The 19791-nt window shown below is 51.5% G+C and overlaps 1 protein-coding gene across 3 annotated transcripts in view; it reads left to right on the top strand.

Moving 5' to 3' along the window:
* Positions 1 to 9234, top strand: part of LRFN2 (leucine rich repeat and fibronectin type III domain containing 2) — a 305256-nt gene extending 296022 nt beyond the window's left edge. For 2 of the 3 annotated variants that reach the window (XR_014810082.1, XM_084968014.1), the window contains one exon: positions 8912 to 9234. Coding sequence is in view for 1 of the 3 variants with exons in the window: in XM_084968014.1 (XP_084824140.1) it covers positions 8912 to 8925 (14 nt within the window). In the remaining 2 variants the exon portion in view is untranslated. Of the gene's footprint in view, positions 1 to 5401; positions 6929 to 8911 lie in introns of those variants that run through there. The other variant, XR_014810083.1, reaches the window with a different exon arrangement.
* Positions 9235 to 19791: the final 10557 nt, after the last annotated feature.

The raw sequence follows: 19791 nt of genomic DNA, 5'->3' as shown, positions 1-19791 counted from the left end.
GGATCAGCTCCTAAATAAGCTGTCTGCACGCATGTCCTGGACTCCGTCCTGTGCAGGAGAACCCAAATGAACAGTGGCATCATTAGGGTGTGGTTCCAATCCCATTTCAACCACTTAGACCTTGGCCCAGAGACTTATGCTCTCTTTGCCTCAGCTTCTTCATGTGTAGAACAGGCGTAATGACAGACCCTACCTCATAAGGCTGTGCTGAAGCTTGGAGGAGGGATGCCATGGAGATGTGGGGAGGGCTTAAATGTTGCTAAACCATGAGCCCCACAAGGTCAGGGCGTTTCCAGCCTCACGCCCTCTGTGTGTGGTGTTACCCATTCCCAGAGTGCTTGGCAATGTTTACTAAATCAAATCTTGTCTTTTTTTTTTGCACTTTTTAGGGCCGCACTTGTGGCCTATGGAGGTTCCCAGGCTAGGGGTCCAATTGGAGCTGCGTCTGCGACCTACACCACAGCTCACAGCAGCGCTGGATCCTTAACCCATTGAGTAAGGCCAGTGAGTGAACCCGCCTCCTCATGGATACTAGTCGGGCTGGTTACTGCTGAGCCGTGACATGATCTCCAATCAAAGGTTGTCCTGACTCTAACCCAGGTGTGCCTGACCTTGGCTCCTCCTCCATTCCCGGCTGCACTTTGTGTTGTGAGTCTGGGCTCTGGTGCCCAGCCCAGCCTGCACCTGCCTCCCTAACGCACTGCTGCCTTTGTTACAGTCAATGGCGCTGCTGGGCAGGGAGGCTGGGCTGGTCCCAGGTGACCCTGCCTCTCAAGTTCACATACAGGCCCGGAAGGTCGGCTCTGGGGGTGACGTCTTCATGTTAAATGCCTTCCCTTCCCTCACCCTGGGTGGTGCAAGTGGCTCAGGGCAGCCTCTCTTAGGACTGCAGTTTCTAATTAGCCTCTGATCTTTGAAAGGAGTAAAATGCTATACAAATGTGAGTCGTTAATAAAAACAATTAATCTTGCTGGGGTTGAGCTTGTGGCCAGCTGGGCCTTTTCCTTCTTCTTGATGGAGGCAGCGCAACAGCAAACAGTATTAGAAGGAAGCAGACCTGGCGCTTAGTCCCACCTGGTCCCGAAACTGAGCAGGGCCCTGTGGGGCTCCTGGGCGCACAAGCTTTTCCCTGTCCCCCATTTCTTGTTTTTGGGGAATGGGCTTCAGCCTCCACGACCTTCCCTGAGTTCCGAAAAGCAGGTTCAGACGGTTGCTCATCAGGGCGGGGAGAAGCCGTCCAGAGACAGTGGGGCAGCCTTGGGGCAGGGTCCTGGTTCCTCCTTAAGGAATGTATTGTGAGTTCTTCTGCAGAACTAAGACCCCCACAAAAGGAAGATGTTGCTGAAACAGTCTTCATTCCAAACGAAGGCTCCTCAGAACCAGTCCTGGGACCCCTAACACCAGCTTTGGAAAACAATGCAAGCTCTTACCCACCCCGATCCTTATCAATGTCCCCACTTTTCACTCCCAGACTATAAACCCACCTCCCTCTCCCTCCCAAGGGGGCACAGTCTTTAAAGCAGTAGCTTGCCATGGCTCCCTTTGCCTGGCAAAGCATAAAGCTGTCTTTTTCTCCTTCACCCACAGCCCTGTCTCCCTGTTTGGGTTTGGCACCAGCAGACAGAGGCCGGGTTTCGGCAACAGTACCAACTCGCTCAGTGACCTTGGACAAATTGTGTCTTTTATGGGGGCCTCGGTGTCCTCATGGATAAAATGAGGGTCTTAAAGCCCCCTCCCATTCCTGATTCCAAGAACTGCAGGCAGGGGTCAGACATTTAATACTGATTATGTGCCTGAGGATTCGCATCCGTGGATTGATTTATTCTGCACAATGACCCAGATTCCTTCCAGGTTTACAGACGAGGAGATCAGGTTGGGAGACGTTATGTAACGCATCGCATGTCCCAAGATAACAATGATGGAGCTGGTGTGAGTGCCTGCTCGAGTGTATGTTTGGGCGCGTGTACACGCACACGTGAGTGCATAGGAACGTGTTTATGTGTGTACCTGTTTACATGTATGGTCCTGTTGGTGTGGACAAGTGTTTGTGCACGTGCTGAGCTGCAGGTGCGTGCGTGCACACGCATGGCATCTGATCCCGGCTCAGCTTCCTCTGAGCTCCCCTGGACGGCAGGCACCTCAGGACCTCTCCTCCTTCTTTCTTCCCTCCTTCCTGTGTCTCTAGGCAGAACCACTTGCATTGGTTTTCTTTTGAAAAGAAAACAAAGCCTGCTCTTTCCAAACTCCGAAAGCTTTTACCTGCCGGAAAATCCATAACAATTAACCAGATCTGCAGGAGGAAAAAAAAGAAAAAAAAAAACCCAGGGCCTTGCTGAGATGGCTGTAGGGGAGGCGTTGTTCTCCAGTGCTGGTTAAACATTCAGAAGGCGCATTGGCATATGATATGAGGTGCAGTCTTTTACTAAAGAGATTTAATGGCCCGCAATTCAATTTGAACTGAAAGAATCCCCCCAATGACTCCTTATAAAGTCTTCCCGAGCCCTGAGTCAATATCACGGGGGCTGGTGAGGAGCGTCGATCGATTAGCTGTCTCCGCCAATGAGCGTCACAAGCCAAGGAGGTTGGCGAGGAGTCTCCGTGCAGTTATGCGGGCGGCACCTCATAAAATCGGCCCCTATTGACCGGTGGCAGGGCCGGCCAGACCCAGACAAAGGATGGCCAGCGCAGGGCCTGAGAACAAATCAGATTCCCTGGGAACCCACTGGGCCATAAGAACCCAGAGTCCTGTCTCCTACCAGGGGCGTGTTTCTAACACAAAAGCCAGAGGATCCTCAGGTGTGAGGTAAGCCCTGCCCTTACAAGACTTGTGTTCTTTCATTGTGTTCTAACCAGTTCAGCAAAGACAAGAGAGACGTCTCTGTTACCACGTTTTTCCTTAGGCCACCAGTTCGGCAGTCTCAGCTGTACAAGACTCTGACAAGGATTCCAGAGTAGGAAAAAATGGCTTCCAGGCATAGAAAGTCCTCAGGATAAAGGGCTGGCATTCAAATACTTGGGCTATTCAAGGAAGCGCAATTCAGACTTTCACTCAGAACCTACTGAAACTGACAGTAGTAAGGGCCCGAACCCAGCCAGAACACAGATTGGGGCTTGAACCCACGTGCCAGGACTCAAACCTGGCCTAAACCGGATTGGGCCTTAAACCCATGGTTTTAAATTCGAGTCACTCACCCAGTGTCTGGACTCACTGAGGTTCAGGTTCTTCATGTCTCTGTGCAGAAGGAATTCCACAAGAGACAACGTGATAGGTAAGAAATAGGTTCATTAGGATAAGATGCTTATGAGAGGTGCAAGCGGGCAGGTATGGAAGCTCTGTCCCGAGGATCCGATGGGCTACGGTTTTATTGTCCAAGGGGAGTGGCGGTTAGGAAAGACTGCCTCTTCCTTTCTGGGAGCAGTGGTTCCTCCTAGGTATCAGGTAAGGTGTGTATTCAAATCCGCTCCTGCCCAAGGTCTGAATAGGAGTGCAGGCCTCACCCCATCCCCCACCCAACAATGTGAGGCGGTTCTCAAGGCTCCACTAATGAAGCAAGCCTGCCTTGTGCTGATTTTCTTGAGCAATTTATTAACTTCTAGTGATCTCCCAATGTCCCCTCAGTTTCCCTCTTTAAATAGGGTCCTTTATCGGGACTTCTCCAACTACCTGTGTCCACTCCATCCCCACCACTGTTAACTCTATTTTTTTTTTAATTTTTTTTTTTTTTTTTGGTCTTTTGTCTTTTTGTTGTTGTTGTTGTTGCTATTTCTTGGGCCGCTCCCACGGCATATGGAGGTTCCCAGGCTAGGGGTTGAATCGGAGCTGTAGCCACCGGCCTACGCCAGAGCCACAGCAACGCGGGATCCGAGCCGCGTCTGCAACCTACACCACAGCTCACGGCAACGCCGGATCGTTAACCCACTGAGCAAGGGCAAGGACCAAACCCGCAACCTCATGGTTCCTAGTCGGATTCGTTAACCACTGCGCCACGACAGGAACTCCAACTTACTTTAGATACAGTTCTAAGGAGCTTCATTTCTCTGATCTCACAGGACAGCTTAGTACTAGGAAACAAGATTTAAACGGGTAAACAGGGGCTATGCTAAAGGTAGTGACCTATTGGCAGCAAGACGTAATATCTGGCTGAGCTAAGGCAAAGATACTACAAAACCAGACTGGGCTGGGCACAGAAACTTGGAACCACTCAGGGCATTCTGGACCACTCCTACATCCTGGAGTCCCTGTATCAGTTTGTGTTCAGGGTGCCAAAACAAAATTCCATTGACTGAGTGGCTTAGATGTTTATGTTCTCAAAATTTGGAAGCCAGAAGTCTAAGATCAGGGTGCCAACAGCGTGGACGCTTTTCTTGGCTTGCAGATGGCCATTCCTTGTGGGCACATGAGGAAAGAGCTCTGGTGTCTCTGCTTATAAGAAAACCAGCTCTACTAGATTACGATCTGCTTATGACATCATTAACCTTAATTACCCCTTCAAAGGCTCTATATCCAAATACAGTCACATTAGGGGGTTGGGCTTCAACATATGAATTGGGGTGAGGTGGGGACACCTTTCAGACAGTAACAGTCCCCCAAGTCTGCAGTGCCCAGCATGGGACAATCGATGCTCATCAAGAGTTATCAAGAGTTGCTTCTCAATCATGTACAGTTACTAAGGAAATAAGGGATACATATTATAAAGATTGCCAAAGAATATTTGCCAACATGTTGTTGGATTTTTTTTTTTTTTTTTGTCTTTTTGCTATTTCTTTGGGCCGCTCCCGCGGCATATGGAGGTTCCCAGGCTAGGGGTTGAATCGGAGCTGTAGCCACTGGCCTACGCCAGAGCCACAGCAACGCGGGATCCGAGCCGCGTCTGCAACCTACACCACAGCTCACGGCAACACCAGATCGTTAACCCACTGAGCAAGGGCAGGGACCGAACCCGCAGCCTCATGGTTCCTAGTCGGATTCGTTAATCACTGCGCCACGAAGGGAACTCCTGTTGTTGGCTTTTAAGGGAGAGAACTCCATTTAAAAAGAATGGCACTCTCGTGAAATAGTTCTTTTTCAGGGTCTTGACAGTTGTTAAGAAATGTCACCTTCAAATTAGTGTCATTTGAGGAGAGTTGAATAAAAGGGTATTTACAAAGGTGCAGGTATAGAGGGAACCACAAGGGGGAGCGCTTGTAGCCCAGGCTGGGGAGAGTGGGGCTGTAATGCCCCTCCCGCTGGAGCTCAGGTCAGTGAAACTCTGAGAGGAGAAGGCGATGAGTAGTGGGTGGGCTTCCCTACAAAAAGTGCAATCTCAGCTCCAGGGCAGGCAGACCCCAGCAAGGAGGAAGGAGATGAGAAGTCAGTCACCTGAGCTCTCTCTTTTCCGCCTCTCCTTCCAATATCTAATAGGATTCCCCTGTGCCACTACCAACCGGAAGTCAGGCATCAGGGAGGGTTGAGTGCATGGTTTCAGCCTCCTGACGTTGAAGAGTAAATTGAAGACCCCGGTACCTTACCTTTTCCGAGGTACACTGGCTCTGAGACAGGTCATCTTGCCCATCCCACTGAGTGTCCAGTGGATGCAGGGGCTGGGGGAGTTATCCCTCCCCCCAGCTCTGGCCCTGTTTCAATCTTGTCTTCCCAAAAGGCAAGAGAGGCAAAGAACTCACCTAAAGCGTCTCTCCAGCTCAACCTGCCTTGTCCCGCCATCGAACACACATACCACATATGTGTTGCCCTCAACAAGAAAAGAAACTCTTTTCACACCATTAGGCATTTTGAAATGGTGCTCCATCATTTACTCAAGGGGGCCATTCTTTACTCAAGCCCTGCCCAAACTGGAGCGTCATTATTTAAACTCCGCCCAACCTGGAGCTGTGTCTTTACTCAGGCCCCGCCCAACCTGGAGCTCCAACCTTTACTCAAGCCCCGCCCAATCTGAGGATCCAGCGGTGCAGCCGCCAACCCACCGGTGCTGAGAACTGAGGCAGCTTCTCCACACCTGCAATGACTGATTTGCACCAAACTGCTCTAATTAGCACATTCTGCGCTATGATTAGGCTTCCAGAGGAAGCATGCCAAATGCCATTAATTATGGATGTGATCTTAAATTATTCACTTGGCGTGTTTTTTTTTCCTTGATATGCCCCTTTCATCTCCCACCAACTTTTTGTCACATCCAAGAATAGATCCAATTAAGCTTCCAAAAGCGGAAGTTTGTTATGTTAAAGGTAAACTGAAAATGAATCACTTTTTTTCTCCCCAACAGTAGTGTTGTTGGCCATGGGGAAGCAACCAAAAGAAGAAAAGGGACGTGGTTTTCTTCCCTCCCTTTCCTTTCTGTAGATCTTGGTCCAGGTGGCCCATCAGTGCCGCCTTGCTCATTCTTATGGGAGCCTCTTAGGCAGGTTCCTTAGAAACAGATCCGGAGCTGAGGATTCATGTGCAAAGGTTGCATTTAGGAAGTTGTGAAGGAGTGGGGGAAGCAGGACAAGGAAGTCGAGGCAAGGCGCAGTTTTGGCCACACCCCCACCTCAGCCGGATCCTGAGGAGAGCTCTAGAGTGTAAGTAACAGCTCCGCCTATCTAAGGCAAGGGAGCTGGGCTCTCAGACTTCTGCACCAGTGGGTCATTCCCAGGCACTTGCTGCCTGACAGCAAGTGTGGTCCATGCAGTTCCCAAAGGCAGTTCTTTGCCGAAGGTACCAGGCATGGGCCATTAGAAACTAAATAGCTGGAGACTGGCTGCACCAAATCTCCATTAAATGGGGAACAACAGGATCAGAGACAGCAGAATAGAAAATGAAGCCTCCCAAAGTCAGCACGCCTGTGTACAGTCTGTGAGCGAGATTCGAAACCAGCCCTGTGCCACGTGCTGTGCTAAATGCACAGGCAAATTCTGTTGGACACAACAGTGTTAGAAACTGGCCCAACATAAATGAAAAGAGAAACTTGGGGGTGTCCAGATTAAATGCAGAGCTGTGTGGTTGAAACATGATTGCTGGAGAGATTCATCGTGTGCAGTGTGTCTCCTAGGGGAGTTAGAACTGAGCTGGGCTTAAGACGATGAAAAGGAAAAATAAAGATTCCTTACCTGTAGCGCCTTAGGCTTCACAAAGCACATCTTCCATCTGTTTTCTCATTTCAGTCTTGAAACGACACCCAAAGGTGGTATGATATCCCCGTTGTACAAATGAAAAAAATGAGGCTCAGAAAGATCATGGGCTGACTTGTCTGAGGTGCCCAAGTACCATGTGAGACAATGGAGCCTTGGGTTCCTGCCTTTAGATTCTAAGGCCTGTGTTCTTCCCACCATATCACACTGTCCCCCAGGGAGCAGGAAGGAGCAGGGCAGAAAGGACAAGGAAGGACATTCTGGGTGGGGGACAGTGCAAGCAAAGTCTCAGAGGCTGAAAAGGACAGTAAAGGCTATGAGGGAAGGGGCTGGCTGGACTAACATCCGTGTCGTGGCAGCGCTGGAGGAAGGTCCTCCCTACCCCCTTGATCTGCCCCCACCATGTCAAGGTGGAGTCATCGAGTCTCCCTCTGGAAGGAATCCAGGCCTGGGGCAAACCCTGTGTGGAAGTGGCTGCCCATTTAGAGTCAACAGGAGGGATGTAGGAGGCAAGACACAGGAGGCTGGAAGCCAGAGGGGTACACGGGGCAGGAAGGACACTGTTGGTCAGAGACCCTGGCCAGGGACATCTGCTCCACATGCCGTGGATAGGCCAGCAGCCAGGAACAGCAACATCCAGCTAGCGATGCCCAAGCACAGTGCTGCCCCAGGCCAGCCACTGCTGCCTCCTGTTCCACCTCAGCTCCAGAGCAGCATTAGGGGAAGATGGGCTCTTCATCCAGTTCACCAGACATCGGGTAAGCATCTCCTATGTACCAGACACTGGTACCACTTTCCCATACACTCCAACTGGGGTATTTTATCTTATTATTATTTTTTTAAGGGCTGCACCCCCAGCATATGGAAGTTCCTAGGCTAGGGGTCGAAGTGGAGCTGCAGCTGCTGGCCTGCACCAGAGCCATAGCCACGCCAAATCCAAGCGCCTCTGCGACCTACACTGGAACGCACAGCAACAGTGGTTCCTTAACCCACTGAGCGAGGCCAGGGATCGAACTTGCAACCTCATGGATACTAGTCAGGTCTGTTTCTGCTGAGCTACAACAGGAACTCCCCAATGGGGTATTTTTAAATCTATCTATGGAATCATGGACACTCCTCTCTAAAAAAGGTGGGGTCTAATTCCCTTGAATATGGGCTGTATTTAATGATAGTTTTCCTGGTCCATAGAACTTAGTGGCAGTGACACTGTGTGACTTCCAAAGCTAGGTCATAAAAGACACTGTTAGTTCCATCTGCCTCTCTCTCTTGAATCGCTCACTCTGGAGCACTCGTGAAACCGGGGAGAGGCTGCCCTGAGGAGGAGCAGTGGCTTTCACCAAGCTAGCATCGACTTGGCAGCCCTGTTGGAAGCCTCTGCTTCTCCTTCTGGGCTCCTTCAGCCCCAGCCAGGCCTTTGGGTGAAAGTATCCCTGCCCGACATCTTAACCACAACCTCAGGAGTCACCTCGAGCCAGCACCACCCAGCTTCGCTGCACCCACCCAGAAACCATAGCTGTTTATTGTGGTAATTACCCTAAGTCTTAAGGTAACGTGTTCAACAGCAGTAACTAATACTGGACACTACAGAGTACGGGGACCCCATTCAAAATGGGCCTTCTTGATTCCATCTAAGGGACATGTCAGCACAGCATCACAATAATGATAGAAACAGACCTGAATCCCAAAGCTTTTGAAAATAAGGGGCAGTTTTGCTGAAGGTTCTCTGGAAGGGGGAGCAAGGAGGTGGGAATTACATCTCACAGCAGAGACCCAAACGCCTTACAAATCTTTTACCTCTTCTTTCTAGAAAATGCTCTCTAGAACTCCAGCCCATCTGTGTCGCGTGTCTACAGTGCTTCCATTGGTGGTGTTACTGGACTGGGTTTGTTTTGGCCAATTGCACAGCAAGCCGAAAGCTGAGACATGGAGGTTTGTAGCCAGTCACGGAAACAGGAGAAGCATCTCACATCCACCTCCCCAAAGACAACGGCCTTGGGGTATTTACTGGATAAAGAATAGAGCAGCAGGGCGGTTTGGCTTGAGGGGAGCATGGGGAGAGGTGATTGGAAAATGGGAGAGTTGCGTTTTTGTACAGGTGTAACTACACTAAACGCCTCCACAAGATCGAAAGGGCTGGGAAGACGCTGGCGCATGCCCAGTGGAAGGGTTGGTGGTCCTATCTGGTCTTAACCAGCTCAGTTTGTACTGGATGAAGCGGACTCTGAGTTCCTGGGAAACAACCCCGGCGAATGTTTTACTGTCCAGGCCATGTGCCACTTGGAGGGCAGTTGAGTCTTAACCTGGATCAGTAAAGGCAGGTGAATTGGATTTATTCCACGGTGGGTACACAGAGGCATCGCCAGGCCAGACAAGCACCTCGGAAGGTGGAGACGACTGTGATCCTTCGATACGTTGGCCCTGTCACCGCAGAAAGGGCAGTGTTGGGACAGTCGTGCAAGGTCAGTGCGAGTCTGGGAGAGCGTGCCTGCCCGCTGGGCTCAGTGGGGATTCACGGAGGGGTGAGTGAGAGATGCCAGGGGGGCCAAGGGGACGCCCTGGCCGAGCCCTTAGGCTGTGCCAAGGCACAGAGGCCCAGTGGGGCAAGGGAGGAGCTTGGGGAGTGGTGCCCCGCAGCTATTGCTCCTAAAGAGAGAGCGCTCCAGGGTCCAGGGGGCTCTGGCCAGCTCGCGTGGGGCTGGGGGAGGAGGTCAAGGCCGGGCCCACGGAATCTGCCTGCACCTTGGTTTGTTCTTCAAAAGAAGAAAAAAACAGCCTGGTTTGGGGTTTGCTTTGGTGGCTAAGTGGCGGTGAGGGCTTTGCCCAGCCAGTTGACCACCCCCCACCCCGCCCTGGGCCTCCGTTTCCCCCTCTGTATACAGGGTCATGACTTAAACTGTGTTTAGCTCAGCATCACATAGAGATGTTAAATGCTGATTCCTGGGCCCCATCCCCAGAGGTTCTGAGTCCTCAGAGCCTGGGTAACGAGGGCCCCAGGGGCTTCTACTGCAGGTGGACCTTGCGTTTTAGCAGCTAACTGAACAGTCTTGATGGTAATAATCACCTGGGGAGTTGTGGCAAACACAGCTTCCCTCCCCTGAAGATTCTGGCCCAGTGAGCTGGCCTAGGGCAGTGATTCTCAAAGTGTGCTCCCAGGAGCAGCAGCCGAGGGCACATCCCGGGATTTGTTCCACTTGCCCAATGTCAGGTCACACCTGAGAGCTACGGACTAAGAATCTCCAGGGCCAGGGCCCCGGCTGTTTGAACAAACTCTCCAAGAGAGTCTGATGTCTGCTGATGTGACGCGGTGACCTCAGGCCTAGGGTCTGTATTGCTTAACAATCACAGCAGGTGATTTGTAGCCTTGGGCCAGGGGGACAGCCTTGCTGGCAGGAAGGACACTTCTAGCTCCTATTGCCCAAGGCTCCTGAAAGGCCTGGATTCTCCCCCACTTGCCTCTGAGTCTCTCCAGAACAAGGCGGCTGGGAAGCAGTATTTTCCCTTTGCAAGCAAGTCATTTTCAGAAGAGCTGGGGGCCGGGTCATTAAAACCCCCACCTCACAAAGGCACACACACATGTACTCCTCGACACCCTCACTCCTGTGCTCCCCTGAGAAGAAGTGGAGGCCACGGAGAAACTTCCAGAATCCAAGATCTGCCGAAAATGAGGCTGGGTCAGCAGGGGCCACTTCCTTTTATTAATTCATTCCTGCCAGCTGACATCTCATTTTCTGGAAGCCGACCTGTGGAGCCTGGCTCCCTGGCCCCTCCCACCGGCTCCCACTCGCTCTCCTTCCTCCCTGGCGGGGGAGAGCTTCCCGCTAAGAATAACAAGGAGGTCTGAGCAGGTACCTGGCCCACCAGGCATCAGAAAAATGAACCGCTCCCTCTGCTCCCCTTTGAACGCATCTTAAAATTCTGGGGCAGGTCCATTAGCTCAAGGCTGACAGGGAAGAGAGGTTCCTGGCCTCTGGGTCCGGGCTTCCAGAGGGCCCTCTTTCCTGCCCCTTTCTCATCGTCTCACCTGTGTGTGCCTGCATCCACACACTTCATTCATTCATTCATTGAGCACATCCTTGTGCCAGCTAATGTGCTGGGAGATGAGGATGCTCGCAGTTGTGTGTGACCTGAAAAAATACCTTCAACCTCAGCACACAAAACTTGACCCCAGAGCTTCATTAAAGCTTCCCTACGGCGGCGGCGATCTCGTGGGAGGGGGGATGGGACTTTGGGAGAGGGTGAGGGAGGGCATTGCGAAAAGAACTTGTCTGACTTGAGTTCAGGCTGCTAGAAACCTGTTTATTGAGCAGTCACTGTGTTCCGGGAACTTCACTGGCGGCTCGAGCGTCGATACATAGTGTGATTGCGAATCCCGGGGCCTTCAGGGGAGGATACCCCGGGGGGTTCTGCTTTTCCGAGGGGCATTGCGGTATCGAGGGCAGAGCCCAGGTGTGCGGTCAGGAGAATGGAGTGCTGGTCTGGCAGGTGCCCTGGCCAGCTGTGATCTTGCAGAAGTCACTTTATCCGGAAGCCTCGTACCTTCTGTGGTGGCGGAAGGAGTTCTCGGTAAAATGGGCGTCACCATAACCGCCCTGCTGTTAAGAACAGATGAGATCGTTGTGGCTGCACCTTGCAGATTGTGGCCAGCTGTAGCTACTTATTAGTCATTGCACAGATATATGTTTAGCACCTGCTCTCTGCCAGGCACAGTTTAACTGGGGATCAGTTCACACAGTGGACAGAAATCTCCGCCTGCGGGAAGGTTTCAGTGGAGGAAGATAGATGACAAATTAGCAGAGTGTCCATGGTGTCAAGGGTTCTGGAGGAAAGCAGAGTTAGGGGTTAGGAAGGACTGAGGGAAGGGGGTGCTGCTATTTATACAGAATTCCCGGAGGTCTTTTAGTGAGTGACAGTGGTACGTGAGCAGAGCTGAAGGGAAAGGGGGAGGGAATTCACAGGAAAGAGCACACCAGGTGGGGGGAAACTGTAGGTGCAAAGACCCTGAGGTGGGTGTGTGCTGCCAGGAGCATCAGGGTTACTGATGAGGGGAGAGCCAATTGTTGACATTTCAGAAATCTTGACAGCTACTTTTAAATACAACCATGATTTGAAAGTACATAAACGTATATCAAAAAGAAAGGTAATATATTCAAAACCTATCACTTTCTAATTATTTAGCTACATTTTTTTCTGATCCACATTCTTCAGGTTATGGACATCTATTGCGGGCATATAGTGGAAATGCCATATGATAGAGGGCGACTGACTATCTCTCCTCAACCCTGCCTTCAGTGCCATCATGTCAGGAGCTTGAAGTCGCCCATGCTGGGAGTATTTATACCATGGAAATTGGTAGACACTACCAGTCATGATTGCTCCTCTGCTCCTCCTCCTGTGAACATTTTCCAGCTGACCAATGCCTGCCGTGCCCTGCAGAGTCGATCTGAGGCAGGAGTTCCTTTTCAAGTCTGCTCTCAGATGGTGGTCCCTGAGGCTAGAGGAGGAGATGGGGTTTGGTGTTGAGGAAAAGGGCCTGGCAGAGACAAGTTGGGGTGTGCTGGGCTGGACCTTCAGCCCCACTCCCTCCCTGGGCCCCCATATTTTTCCTGGAGCTGCCTCAACTGCGTCGTTATCTCTTTCTATCCCCACTTCCCTAGGCAACTGCAGTCAATTCCTTATTCCCACAGTGCAGTTCAGGAGACAGAGCTCCCGGGAGTGCAGCCCCTCAGGGATAATGATAGAGATAGTGATTAACATTCACTGCTGGAGCTCCCATTGTGGCTCAGCGGGTTAAGGACCCAGCGTAGTCAATCCCTTGCCTCACTCAGTGGGTTAAGGATCCCAGGCTGCAGCATCGGCTGCAGATGCAGCTTGGATCCGATGTTGCCCTGGCATAGGCCTCAGCTGCAGCTCCCATTTGACCCCTAGCCCAGGAACTTCCACATGGCGCAGGTGTGGCCATAAAACAAAACCCCCAAAAACATTCATTGCTTTAAAAATTCTCTAGAAAAGGCAGAAAGACAAAAAAATTAAAAAATTAAAAAAAATAAAAATTCTCTAGAAAAGGCAGAAAGACAAAAAAATTAAAAAATTAAAAAAAATAAAAATTCTCTAGACAACCCTATCAGGTAGATGTGGTAGCTTCCTCATGGCATGGAAGGGGAATCTAAAGCACAGAGAGGTTTGGTAACTTGTGCAGAGCTGCACAGTTGTTACTGAGACCAAGCATGTACTGCTCGCTACACGATAGACCAGTAAATAGACAGGTGTTGGGCTAAGGAGTGGTGACTTCAGCCAGAAGCCAGCAGGCCGAGAAGGTGGTGGAACAAAGTCCCAAAGAACCATCTTCCCTGAGTTAGAACTCAGGTTTCTTTTACACCAAAACGGGCGGAGGTGTGGCTGGTGGTTGCAGACTTCTTGGTGTCAGAATCCTTTGTTCCTGCAGCTGTCCTAGGTCCAGTCGAATGTTCCTGTACGCCTCCAAAAAGACAAGTGTCCTTCTCTGTTTGGCAGCTTTTTGATCTCTTTATGGATGGAAAAGTGTTATGCCTTTGAAAGTCAGAGCCTTGAGAATGGGCTGTCCTGTCTATTTCAGGCTCCAGGCACCATCCTTACCTTAAAGCAAAAGCAGGAGAACACAAAGGTTAAAGTAAAAGAAATAGACCCGACCTGGAGTCAGATTTGTTCTCCCCTATAACACACCCAGTAAGCAGCAGTCTTTTGTTAGTTTGCTTTAAGTTATGAAGTGCCTAAATGGCCGCATGTGGCTTGGCTTTTGATTCAGAAGAATACTGTGCAGAGTCACGAAAGATAACATTCTTGCTTATTTCATAGGAGAGAGGGGCCTGTAAAGGTCTTTGAAATTTATCTGTTTTTATTTTTTGTAAGATTTTAATTTTTTTCAATTATAGTTGATTTACAATGTTCTGTCATATTCTGCTGTACAGCAAAGTGACCCAGTCACACACATATATATACACATTCTTTTTCTCACATTATCTTCCATCATAAGTGAGTAGATATAGTTCCCTGTGCTGTACAGCAGATCTCATTGCTTATTCACTCCAAATGCAACAGTTTGCATCGACTTTCCCCAAACTCCCAGACCGCCCTGCTTCCTCCCCCTCAGCACCCACAAGTCTGTTCTCCACATCCATGATTTTCTTCTCTGTGGAAAGGTTCTTTTGTGCCGTCTGTTAGATTCCAGCTCTACGTGATATCATATGAGAGTTGTCTTTCTCTTTCTGACTTCCTTCACTGTGAGAGTCTCTGGTTCCATCCATAGGTAGCAGTCTTAAATGGACCCCAAGCTGCTGGCTCTAGAGTCTCTTCTGTTTTACCACAAAGCAACTCCATGAGTTGGGAGGCGAGGGCCCTAAGCTCGGGGAGCTTATGTTGGGGTGGGAAGATCAGGAGTGTGTGGGCCATGAAGGGCAGATGGCATCTCCCCAGGATAGAGCTGGAGGTCAGAAGAGGGTGTCCCAGGTGGAGGGAACAGACAGCGCAAAAGTCCGGAGTGTGCGGGAGAAAGAGGTGCCTTCAGGGACTGGCGAATGCCCCAGCTGGCTGTCTTCTTCCACAGCCTCACCTGCCCAGGACAGGCCTGCCTCGGGGGCCTCAAAATGACAACTTTCCACAAATAATCTTATCTTTAGCTCTGTCTCTGTCTTTGCTCAGTGATTCACGTGTTACTCCACGTGGTAGTAAAGTGAATTGATTCCATGAACACAGAGCTGGGGAAATTGTGTGTGTGTGTGTTGGGGTGGGAAGTGGCAGGAGGAGAGAGACCTGGGGGAGTGAATCTGGCCTGGGATTAAGCATTTTCCTTGGGTCTGTTAATTATCTGCCTGGGGCAAGGTCGAGTGGGCGAGGCTGGCGGAGGCAGGGCAGGAGGGGCCGTGGCTGGGGGCGATGGCCTTGCCACTCTCTCTAGGAGCTCAGAATCGGCTGTCCTGGTCACTCGCGTGAGGTTACTGAGACAACGAGCATTGCTGGGTCAGCTCTTCTGCAGCTTCTTTGTAAGATCCCTCTCTGCAGTAACTCCCTCCTGAGAGGACGGCTTTCTCTTTCTGAGCTCTGAGCAGGGACCACCCTCATTGTAGGAGGAATTTTCTCTTTCCAGATGAGTCTGTTGGCCTCTTTTTATCTGCTCCTGTGAACCATATAACTTAACCATCAGCATCGAAGGCACAGTATCCCATACATTTGATGCTGCTCTGTGTAATGGGTTCCAGAAAACAGAAAGGCCCCAGTGGAAATGAACTGAGGTTCAGAGTAACCATTCTTCTTGGGAAAATCCTCTTGTTTGCCTGGAAAGAGTGCTGGTGGAAGGATCCCAGGGACTCTTGTTTCTCCAGAAGGTTCCAGAGGTTTGGAAGACCTTGAGGTCACTGACTAGTCTGGCAAGAGGCACAGGATCTGCAGAGCTGAAGGTTTGTGTTTGAGAGAGGTGTGAATTCCAGCCAGGGCCCATTTGAAGCCAGCAGTGGAAGGAGTAGGAATAAGTGCCACTGTGCTCAAGGTGGACATGGGTGGCGGGGGGGAGCGTGTCTGGAGGCTGAGTGTCACCGGGCTCCCTACCTGAGCCTCAGAGGTGAGCCTTCTGCACAGATACCGGGATTGCTGGTTCTGGGCCCAAGAAGCCAGCTGGCCTCCCCCAGTGTGAACTCTCAACTACAGTGTCTTGTCCTTTTTGCCTGGGCTGCAGGACATGCAGAGGTAAAATTAGCATTCAGCTAGTGATTAGACATTTCAGGCTTCTGATATATCTATTGCTTAGTGGGTCTGTTTTTGGTCCTTGTTAAAATTGTGCTGGGGGAGAAAAAAAAAAATAAAGGCAACATATAACACTAAAATAGAAGTATTTTTCAAAATCTTTAACCACAATGAGTGACTCTTCATGAGGCCCTGGAGAAGAAAGGCTGAAGAACCACATGATCCATCAAGGGGCCTCTGCTCCCCCTGCCTGCTGTGTGGCCCTCCTCACCTGCGGGGCCTCTGTTTCCCTCATGCTGACCCTCACATGGCATTTCTAATAGGCCCGTATCTCAAAGAATTCTAGGCCCTCCATGTTCTCCAGGCTCTGTCTCCTCCAAGTCCTTTTATTTGTGCATCCATGCATCCATCCACCATCCCCCCTCCAGCCATCCTTCTCCCACCCCCTCCACTCTGGGCACCCTTCCTCTGTGCCAGGACGAGACTATGGCATTGTGTAAGGGTTGCTTTCTATCTCCCAGCCTTTGCAGCCAGGAGGAGATTTGCCAGTGGACAAGTTCAAGAGACATCAGGACAGTGGGGCAGTCATTGATTCAGGGTTCCGAGAAGAGGGTGCTTGGGCTCCGGGACCAGGCTGTCTGGGTTTTGAATCTTGGCTCTACCATTTAACAGCTGTGTGACCTTGGGCAAACTTCTCTGCATCTCGATTTTCTTGACTGTGAAACAGACCCACCTCAGAAGGTGGTTCTGGTTTTCTATTGCTGCAGAACAAAGTACTCCAGCTATTATACCTCATGCCTTGGTGGGTCAGTCACTCAGGCAGAGCCTGGCTGCTTAATGCTTTTCACATAGTGTCAGCTGAGGTCACTTGATGGTTATTCAGCTGGAGAGTCCCAGATGGCTTCACTCAGCCGGGATGGCTAAGAGGCTAGGCCCAGCTGGGACTGCATCCCCTAGAGCACGGGGATGGGGCCCCTGCAGGAGGTAGTCTTGGGTTAGGCAGACGTCTTGTGTGGCGGCCCAGTGCTGCGAAGGAGTGTACTGGAGAGATGGAGCTGGACGCCACCAGCACCTTCAGGCCTGGTCTGGAGATTGGCACAGTATCGCTCCCACCACTTTCTACAGGTCAAAGTGACCCCAGGGCCTGCCTGGGTTCAAGGTGAGAAGGCTTAGGCTCCATCTCTCCAGTGGGGAGAGTGGGAAAGATCTGTGGCCATTCTTTTCGGTTTTTATGTTTTTGGCTGCAGTGTGCAGTGGCTTGAGGTGGGATCTCAGTTCCCAGGCTGGGGGTTGAACCCCCCCACCCTGGGGCCACAGCAGTGAAAGTGCCAAGTCCTATCCACTAGACCACCAGGGGACTCGCAGTTTGTGGCCTTTCTTTAAGCATCACAGTCACGCAAAGATGCAGTGAGTGAGTTTGGGGGAAGCGGCCGTCAGAGCAGCGACCGACAGTGTAAAGGACGCACGAGTGTCGGTTGTTGTTGCTGTGATTACCGCCCGTGAGCCAAGTCTGCAGAGAGGCGTCTGTGCTGTCTCGGTCGGCAGGGAGCCATGGGGGCTGGGGGTGGTGCGTTGCACATGGATGGTGTTATCTGCACGGATGTGGGTCTGGTGGGCAATTTTCGGAGAGTCCTGGTCTTTGCTGATTCAAAGTAAACGATCAGACCAACTGATATATATGCAAACCACGTAACTGACTGGTAATTAATGGGTCTCACATCCCTTCCAGGGTCACTGGGGCCCAGCTTGGCGGGAGGCACAGACGCGGGAGGGCTTGGAGGTCCGTCCCCTCACCCAGGACACGTGGGCTCAGCTCCGAGGGGCTCACAGACTCAGAAACACACAGACGAGCAGCCGTGGCTCTGGGCCGCCTGCCTGGGCACCCCCTCCCAGAGCCCACCACCTAATCGAAAAGGTCCATTTCAACATCTTAGCAGAAAATAGAAAATAGAGTTTTTCTTTTCTTGATGTCGTGATTTTTCTGGGAGTTAGCAAAGCATCAGTAGAATCCTAAACATCTATTTAAAAAAAAAATTAAGCCTTCCTCTCAGCTTGGCATGGGTTCTGCTCTCCCCTTGTGGGAGGAAGATAAAGCGCTTTCATGCGTGTCCTCCGCCTTGAACGCGGGCTGGTTTAACATCGCTGGTGATGGCTGAGCTGTGCCAAGGATTTTATCTCTTCCCAGTAATAGTCCCTGCCTTTAAACGGCTTCCACGGGAAAGGGCCAATACCCACAGCAGAAGAGAGGTCGAGAAAGGCTTGGAGAGGAGGCCGCAGTTTCGAGGGGCGGGCGCGGCGGGGGTGTGGGGCTGCGGGCTGGTGCCAGGCTCAGTCCCTCACGTGGCTTGCCTTATGTCCCCTCACCACCCCGGGCCGAGGGAGGGGGCCCAAGGGGTATTTCTACCCCCTTCATAGCTGAGCAGTCTGGAGCCCAGGAAGACTGAGTGAGCCACCCAAGGTCACACCCATGGCAGGGAGCAGAGGTGCAGTTTCTCTCCAAGTACAGCCCCGTCATTCCCTTCAGCCCCTTATTAACCCTTGTGCAGACGAGGACCTCACTCCGTCATGGGGCCCCTCTCTCAGTGGGCCAGTGATGGGTGCCCCAGCTTGGTGATGTGGTTTGTGGAGGAAGATCCCAAGGCGTGGCATGGACTGAGTCTGAGTGAGAACCAGACCAGGAGGGAGCGCGGCGCGGACTGAAGGGGCGGGCGCTGGGCGTTTGCCCAGAGCCCTCGAGGGGCGGTCGGAGGCAGGGACGCAATGGATGCATCGGCCGCATCGAGGCGCGGTTCTGGGAGCCAAGAGCCCTGGGTTTCGCATCCCGGGCCATTTCGTGAAAGCCCCACCATGCGGCTTTGGAAAAGCCTTGTCTCCACCAGGAGCCTCAGGTTTTTCCCCTTAATGTTGAGTGACTGTGCTCTGGGCTTCCCGAGCTTCCTTGTCGTTCTGAGACTCCAGGCAGGAGGCCACGCGGCTCTCCAGGAAGGCTGCGGGAGAGTGGGCCTCGGCCAGCGGCGGCACTGTCTCCCCAGGGGCCGTGCTGAGATGGTGCTCTGTGGTTTGGGGTTGTCACAGTGGCTGGGATCACCTTGTGGGGTGGGGGGGGGTGAAGAGGGGATTCCCAGTAAATGCGCCCCTGGGGCACTGTGTGGAGTCGGTTCCTACACAGGCAGAGCTTTATTTCAGAGGAAGTTTACAGTTGAAAAAAATATTTGCTAAAGCCACATTGTTCTTTTGGACAAAACCTTTTACTGCAAAACTGTGGTACACAACCCACCTGAGCATTTGTAGTTAGAATTCTATATGGTTATAGAAATACTTGAAAATCAGAAATGATGTATTCCAAAGGCTGTACAAGTACAAGCAGACCTCTGGTTTGAGAAAAACTGATTCCAGAACAACAACTCCTTATCACGTGAAGGACCCAGTCCAGGTAAGGCAAGGTGAGGCTCACCTGGTGCATCAGGGCAGAGCTAGGACCACGGCCACCTCCTCACCTTGGCCATCACTTCCCACAGAGCCCACGCCAGAATTTAATCCTTCAGGTCAGGCCAGCGGGAAGTGCTGGGTAGGTGTGGCCCTTAAAAGCCACTGGGTATGGCCTGCGATCCCTCTCCCCAGCCCAAAGAATGACCCCTTCGCTCAGCCCTGGCTTGAAAGATGAGCTTGCTTATCTTCGATCGGTTTCGCAGGTTCCCAGGGCCCACGGCCACCTCCCACAAAGGAGGGTGTTGATAATTACATTTCTGCCCTCCATACCCTGTCATTAGTAATTGTGGTTAATCCAGCACACTTAGTCAAGTAACAGGGCCTAATTTGCTGCCCTGCCTTTCTCCTTTTTATGGAGACAATTGTGTTCTAGGGGTTTTGAGCACAGTTAGTTCAGCAGGACCTGTCAAGCCTTCTGCAGGGCAATTTGCATTACATTTGGGAGGGGAAGCTGAGACTTTGGAGTTGGGGGCAGAGGGACAAAGA

Source organism: Sus scrofa, chromosome 7 (assembly GCF_054392235.1).
Source record: "Sus scrofa isolate SSC_HxYL_T2T_F1_AM1 chromosome 7, Sscrofa_HxYL_maternal_Yorkshire_Landrace_v2.0, whole genome shotgun sequence".
NCBI lineage: Eukaryota > Metazoa > Chordata > Mammalia > Artiodactyla > Suidae > Sus > Sus scrofa.
This window is presented reverse-complemented; position numbering and strand designations above follow the sequence as displayed.